General features: G+C 37.7%; 2 protein-coding genes across 3 annotated transcripts in view; one reads left to right on the top strand and one right to left on the bottom strand.

Moving 5' to 3' along the window:
• Positions 1–163: 163 nt before the first annotated feature.
• fam174b (family with sequence similarity 174 member B) lies at positions 164–4,057 on the bottom strand. Its single transcript, XM_039808676.1, has 3 exons — positions 3,417–4,057; positions 2,436–2,567; positions 164–1,495 (listed from the first exon to the last, which is right to left on the bottom strand). The coding sequence occupies exons 1-3, from the start codon at positions 3,686–3,688 to the stop codon at positions 1,492–1,494; spliced, it is 408 nt and encodes a 135-aa protein (XP_039664610.1). The 5' UTR covers positions 3,689–4,057; the 3' UTR covers positions 164–1,491.
• Positions 4,058–5,721: 1,664 nt separating this feature from the next.
• Positions 5,722–7,724, top strand: part of chd2 (chromodomain helicase DNA binding protein 2) — a 31,154-nt gene continuing 29,151 nt past the window's right edge. The window contains exons 1-2 of one of the 2 annotated variants that reach the window (XM_039808671.1): positions 5,722–5,849; positions 6,268–6,332. The gene's annotated coding sequence lies outside the window, so the exon portion shown is untranslated. Of the gene's footprint in view, positions 5,863–6,267; positions 6,333–7,724 lie in introns of both variants that reach the window. The other variant, XM_039808672.1, reaches the window with a different exon arrangement.

The raw sequence follows: 7,724 nt of genomic DNA, 5'->3' as shown, positions 1-7,724 counted from the left end.
CGTTGTTAGTTTACTGTAATTACATTCAGAGCGCAGACACACATGGGTAAGGTTTGTGAACGCCTCTGCAATTTCTTTTGTGTACTTTATGTCAAACTTTCGGTTGATCATTTGTGTATTTAGTATTTGATTTAAAGATATAACAAATTTGACAAACCAGTTATGATTTTCATTGTCTTTATTAGTAATTCAATACTTATCTAACGGGCCAAATCGTTTCAGGTAAAATCTCCATTTTAAACCCACATGTCAAAACATTTCCACCAAGATAGGGACACTTTTCTTTTTTTGTTTTTACCAGAATCTGTACGGCACAGAGAAGCAACTCTTCAGGGGGAAAACATCAGTCCTTTTCAAGTCAGACATCACAAGAGTCAGTGAGCCATTAATGGAAATTGATGTGGGAGACTTTCCATAATACTTTACTAGCTGCTCACCTCTCAAACCTATCTCAAACAAGAGATACCCGATTTTGGGGATTATTTTTAATAGAGTAACTAGACATTATATGGCAACATAATATTGTTTTGATTTAGAAAATAAGACACTGGGAGCATGTCCAACATGTTAAATACTGAAACTACATCACTTCCAACCTGTTGTTGATATTGTTCAGTGGTTACTTGATACAGTGACATTGTGAATTAATTAACACACCCGATCACAACAGATTACAGCATTCACATTCATAGCAAATAGATGTATTCCATAAACACCGTACAAATATAACCTGACTATATTATTTGAGATTTTAACCAAATTTGAACCTCGAAAATGTAGAACTTCAGCTGAGATAGCAGCAAAACAGGAATGTCTACATCAACACACGGTAAAAAAATATACACTTACTCCATAGATAAGGACAGACTGCCTTCGACAGTATATATGCACAATAAAGTGGTTAGTAGATAGAAATATATTTGGTATGAAAGTTTAGTTAAAAATATCAATAGATTCTTCAGTGTGCAATTTTTTTTACATTTCAATAAAGTAATTCTGCACAATATTTCTTGCATGTTAACATGTTATGCATTAACGGACTGTCTTTAGTTTTAATATGGGAAGATCATAGCTTTAAAGCCGGCATTGGTTCCTCCTATAAACTCAGAAAATGTAATAAAAAAAAAGAAAAGAAAAGAAAAAGAAGTAATTTCCATGTAATTAGATGTTTTGAAGACAATTGAATGCAAAGTCTTTAACAGCCTGATTACTGAATGACTTTTGAGAAGAAGTCACAATATAAAGCATCCTGATCTTCAACATCAGAAACAATTGTGCAAGTTATTTGTGCCACATGATAGAAGCGTAAGCTAAGCAGCAAACAATGATATCCATACGGCTCCAGTCCTTTAAACACAGGTAAAAGCCATGCACAAGCAGCATTAGAAGTTGACGATCTGATAAGACTTGAACAGCATAAAGATATAAGAAATCACTTCAGATGTCCCGGGCAGAATAGGAGATATCAAATATTGATGTCCATGCTGGGATTCACCTGCAAAAAAAACATGAAAACTCACAGTGACTTGACTGAATTATAGCTGATGTTACGGTCCATTTGGTTATGAGGAAATACGTTCGCCAACAGAGTCCTGTCTGACTTGGAAGTCAAGAATGTCATGTAAACAGGACGCCATATCTTCCTTTGAGGAAGAGGTTGTGAGTTAAAGAACAATTGAAAGGACGGAAGGGTGAAACCTAATGTCAACATCAGATTAACTAAAACAATGTTTCTTTAAAATAGTGTATCTTCAAGAGGAGCAAGCAATAAATACACATACTACTAGTATACATATACATTTATGCATTCTTTGATATTCCTGTCTGTGTGTTTTATACTGTATTACATTACTTAAAATGTGTGTGTGCTTAATATTAATATTATTAGAGGTCTACTAAAAGCAGTGAGACACTCCGACATCTGCTTTAGTAGCACAAGCTGACTAACTGTGGTGCCACCTAGCAACATTTAATAGTCAAAGAGTTACGAGGTGCTTTCCATAGGTAAATCAAGAGTAAAACATTTAATGACTACAATGGTAACAAGTGAGATAAGAAGAGGCATTAAGAAAAAGTAAGACACGCAAAAACAGGCAAATTCAAAAGTAGAAAGATACTGTAAAGGGTTATGTTTTTTTTTTAAATATACACTAATCTTTAAAGTATAATATTTTTAACCCTTAACCCTTTATATATATTATATATATATTTCTTTAGGGACATATGATACATTTCTGTAAAAATAAAAGTGTGAATTATGGACTAGTTTATATACCCTTATCACACTGGATATCTCCCCTGTATCTATAGAGGGAATTATAGATTTCCGTCAAATGGGTAGAACATTCTGAATGGGATTAGGCCTGCATTGGTTCTTCTTTGGGCAGTATAAACAGAAGAAAACTATTTATTTTCAATTTAAAAAAAGAACAAACCTGTATTTGACATCAAAGAGGGTTGAGTCATCCTCATCATCGTTCTCCTCATTAAGAGGGGCCATCTCCACACGCTCTGCAGGTGTCGTTATAATGTCGTATTTTCGTGTTTTCCTGATCCGTCTCCCAGATCTGTGGGAAAACGTTGCCAAACATGAGACGAGCACAAGACATTAAATCTCACCATTTAGGCTGACTGACTAAACCACATCAGCTGTAAACCTATTTTAGTTTTTGGTGAGAATTAAAGTGATAAAATGGTGAGTTCTGAAGGACCATGCTCCATGCTTTCCTCAGATAAAATAGTACTAATTAATATTAATTAAATTGTGATAATTGATTTATCAACCAAAATGCCAAATATTCTGTATAGTTACACCTTTTCAAATGTGAAGATTTGCTGTTTTTTTAGTTTTATATCTTTGCAAAACATTTTGAAGACAGCAAACTGGGCTCTGGTAACTTGTGATGGCCATTTTTAAGTTTTTCTGATATTTTACAGACTAAAAGATCCATCGATTAATCGAGAAAAATATCAACAGATTAATCAGTGATGAAAATGATTATTAATTGCAGCCCTAACATGAAATATGGTTATAGTAAACCTAATATAAAGTCAGTAAATGTGATAAATAAAAAGATGATGTTAAGGATCAAAACTGTAAAAAAAAAAAAAAAGATATTGTCTACTTCACACAGGTCACAGGTCTACACATAAGGACACAAAAAGCCTAGGCTATATAATATATATAATACCATCAGGTTGCTTCAAGTAGCCTACTCATAGTCTACACTAGAATTCCCTGTAGGAACATAAGCCTATTAATAGGCCCAGACCTGAAACAACCATATGATCCTAATCGATTAATTTAAAAGGAACACTAAATCGCAACATTTATACTGTTACCTACTGTGACTGCATCATTGTAAGGCTGCTTATTGGCCTTACAGCTATTAACCGTATAGCATTAACCTGCTTACCTGACCACTTTGATGACTAGGCATGTGATGAGAACAGCTGTTAACACGCAGATGAAAATAACAATGTTTTTCAGAGTTGGAAGATACGTTATTATTGATGAAATCCGGGATCCCACGGCGGCATCTGTGACATTATGTGTCAGTTCATCTTGGCTGATGATGGATGATGTAGAATTTAACTGCGTCGCGGGTGAAGAATGAGTTTGTAGTTCGCCACCGACAAGCCAAAGAGCCGCGATAATAAAAGTTAAAACCGGATTGTATGTCACCATGGTGCTGAAATAAAAAAAATCAAAATGCAAGCCAGGATGTTCTTTCAGTAGCTTCTCCAAACTAGATGAAATGCGACAGCAGCTGTCACATTATAGAGCATCGGCTTATCACTGTTAGTTTTGGCTATTTACACAATAATGCGAAACGCAAATATCCATCTTCCTCCTAGTGCAATCGTCTCCAAATGGTGGACTTCTAGGTGGTAACTGATTTGCCTACACAAACGTGTTTCCCTTGAGGTGAGTTACAGCAATTCCTTCCTTATTGCATTTGGACTGCATGGAGATGGGGATTATCCGCCTCCGGAAGAGCTCCGCAGGCTGGCCTACTGTTCCCGGTGCTGAAGAGGAGCATTATGTGGGCTTGTGCTGCATTCAAGGCAGCTTCGTACTTTTAAATAAAGACCTGCTGTCAACAACAAGACATATAGCCTATGTTGGCAACTTCAGTCGACTATTTATTTTAGTGGCTTATGTTTAATTACTCTTTTAAAGAAAAATATCATAATAATAGCCTAATAATAATAATATTAATAATACTAATGTTACCAATAGGCTACATTTAGATATCAAGTAGCCTACTTTTACTTAAATAAAAGTAGCAATAGCCTACCAGTGTAGAAGTAGTCTACTCTGTAGCCTACCTAAACGTACTGCATCCAAAATCTTAATTCAGTAAAAGGCATAGACTGTAAGTCATAGCCTACCTGCCAACATTTGGTGGTGGTGGTGGGGGGGGGGGGTTAAGCGCTGTTAAGTAGGCTACTATAAAAGAGTTTTAATGTGCTGGGTAATGTCATTTTCCCACCGTGCGCTACATTAAAATTAATGCGACACACCTTAAGAATGGATGTTGTCGATATGATTAGGTAAGATGTATGTAAATTGTTGCCCCCAACACTGTTGAAATTTACAGCTATATTTCGGTTTCTTTGCGGGAACACCCCATTACTCGCTTTCGGGTCTGAGCTTTCCGTGAAGCTTGCGCAGAGATCAACTGCGCAACTGGGTTATAGGTTGCCAGGTTGAGGTCAGAAACGGGTTGAAAATTGTAGGCTATATGGTGTGTGGATTGTGTGAATTCGATGCGTTTCATACAAGATCTGACAACTGGTCAACATTAGACAAACATATTGGTCCGATGATTTATAAAGGAGTTTGGGGTCTGCAAATTATGGGAGTTTCCCTGGAGAAATAACAAACCTGGAGAGGTCCGGGAGGCAAAATTACGAATCCCATTATGGCCACGCCAAGACCCGCCCTACGAAGCAGCTTGATTGGTTGAGGTTATGCATTTCACCTAGAGTGGTTATAAGTTTAGGATAGCCGATTGGTCAGTCTAGGACCTGTAGGCTACAAACAGAGCCTGTCTATGGAGAGCCTGTTCACTCCCTATCTCACTCCCTATTAGCCCCATTGTACCAACCCGGAATTTTCCCGAGAGTGGAAGTTCTCCCCTTATTAGACATTGTCTGCTACAAATTAGGTTACGTTGCCTTGCGTAAGCATGGACGCCTGGCCAATAGTAGCTATTGAAGGGCGGGTCTTGGCGTGGCCATAGTGGGATTCGTAATTTCTTTTTTTTTTTTGTGGGATTCGTAATACCGAGTCCGGGAGATAGGGCTAAAAAACGGGAGAAACCCGGGAAAAACGGGAGTGTTGGCAGGTATGCTGTAAAAGTACGTAATTATGAGAATCAAAATATAGCCTACTTAAAGTACCAAAAGTAAAACAACTCGTTATGCAGAATGATAGGCTATTAGTGGATTATAATTGGTAAAGCATAAGCATATAGGCCTACTGCCAGGTAGCTTAATCTATAGTAATTCATCATAATGTATTCGTTGATTTATATTTTGTATTAATAATCTCAATCTGCAAAGTCACTATATGCATGGTTTGTATTTAGTGGCAGGGGAGAGAGGTGTGGGGATGGCTCATGAGAGCAGTGTCAGGTGAGTTGATTGACACAGCTGGTGCTCAGTCTAATCATACTCTCCCTTTAAATGCAGTTTAAGTGTGCTGGTACCTCAGATGACTGCCACACACCAGAGACCAACCGCCACGCTGACTTTGACTTTTTGTTGTCTAGTGAATTAAGTTTTGGAAACTACGTGCGCCAGAAAGATGGGCAACCAGAGAAGCACGATTACTCAACGCAGTATGTGTTAAAAGTGTGTGAGAACAGTTGTCCAGATAAAGGATAACCTTTAATGACACCTAAATTGTCAAAAAAAAATAGTCAAATGTATAACCGTTAAAAAAAGAACACATCCTGTCTGTGTTTGTGTGAAATAGTAGCCTAGCATGTAAACCCCTCCATCAGGTCTTATTGCCCCACATAACAAGAAACTACACAGAGGACCTTGCTGTCATCATGGTTCTGTTTAGAGTGATTCTTATAGTTGGATCTCTTGCATATCGCTGCATTGTTCCTTTTGCTAAAGAGACACCAGCCAACAGTTATGCAGGTTATTGGATGCCTGTGACAAAACATTAAATATAGTGCTAATTATTTATTCTACATACTTTCTAAATACATAACCTTTACTACTTTTTTTTTTTTTTTTTACACACAGTGAGCCTTGGAAAAGTCGCAGGTCCGTCATCTCTTACCACATCGCTTCACATTTGTGGTTGACTGGTAAGTCGCAAATTCCCGACAGCATCTGAACGCAGCATTTCTCCGTTCACCCGTGGGCCAAACAAAATTTCCAAGGGCAGCAGACTCCCAGGTCACAAGACAAGTGATAAGCAGTCAATTGATGAGTCACGGTGATAATCAGTCAGCAAATCTATAGGCATAATGCAAACACACATTCAATCTTTGTCTTTGTCTCACTCAGACAAACAAAAAGCCACAATTATGCTTTATCTCCATTTATATTTCAACTAGACATTGGGTTTAGGCTACAATCTGCATAGTCCTATTGAAAAGGTAGACCAACACTTAATTTACTACTACACAGAATCCCTCTGATGGCTAGTGGGTAGGGGACTTCATTTATCTGAAAACAGACATAAGACATCCTGTTTAGTTTTGTCTGTTTTTATGTCATGTCTGTTTCTGTACACCAACTACTGTATGAGAGCTATTTGATCAAAGCCCACCAGATGGCAGCACAAAATAACAACTGCAGCTTGCATTTTCCTTCAATACCAAGGTCATATTCAGCACTGACTGGTTCAATGGTTTGAGTAGGCCGATCTGGAGCAGGAGAGGAAGTGAGGAATACTGTCCACAAACATGCACACAAAACCATAAAGTGCCTGTGCATTAGCTATTTTTGCATGGAGTTGTATTACTTGTTGAGGAGATTATTTCCTCTTCCCCACAAGGGAAGATGCAAATCCTAAACTAAAGGGGGTTGTCACATTCTGAGAGGACGGCCTGAACTTTGCACAGAGAAGCAGCTCTTATGTGACCAGAGTGATCAGGTTACATTGTTTGTAGAGGAGGGTCTGGCAAAGCGAGACTACATTGTTTGAAACTTGGCTTATACCACAGTTTCGTTTTTTTCATGCTTCACTTTCAGTTTAGCTGCTATTAAGCACATACTTGAAAAAAATAAGTTTAGTCTACAATACAGTCATGAACTTTAGTCACGTTGATTTTCAAACTTGTACTAAACTAATCTTGTCCCTGGAAACTCCCTCGATACCTTACCATTAATCTCCGCTGTTTGTTAAACATGACCACACCAGTACCTATACAGAATCATTTGTCTTGCTAATAGACAAGCAAACAAAGGAACCCATCCTATTGTTCTTATGTCAACAGTTACAGGTTATTTGCAATGTAACATGATGTTTGGTGTAATTCTTTTACCTGAAATACAACACTCATGAATGCAATCCTGCCTGTTGTTGGTGCTTTAATTCTGCTAGGGCACAGCTTCTGCAACAGTGTTGCAAAAAAACCAAATTGCTGCATTTGCCTTCCCATTCTGACAAGGAAATGTTTCATGTTAAATGCTAAATCTTTGCTGTAGGTTAGTGTGAGTCCAGAGTGTGCCTATGTGTCATTGTAAATGGT

The sequence above is a fragment of the Perca fluviatilis genome, chromosome 8, assembly GCF_010015445.1.
Source record: "Perca fluviatilis chromosome 8, GENO_Pfluv_1.0, whole genome shotgun sequence".
Lineage (NCBI taxonomy): Eukaryota > Metazoa > Chordata > Actinopteri > Perciformes > Percidae > Perca > Perca fluviatilis.
This window is presented reverse-complemented; position numbering and strand designations above follow the sequence as displayed.

Excerpts from the sequence above, each read along its gene's own strand:
- fam174b (XM_039808676.1), bottom strand. The coding sequence starts at position 3,688 with ATGGTGACATACAATCCGGTTTTAACTTTTATTATCGCGGCTCTTTGG. Across the intron at positions 2,568-3,416 it reads CTAGTCATCAAAGTGGTCAG|ATCTGGGAGACGGATCAGGA; the intron begins GTAAGCAGGTTA and ends GTTTTCCCACAG.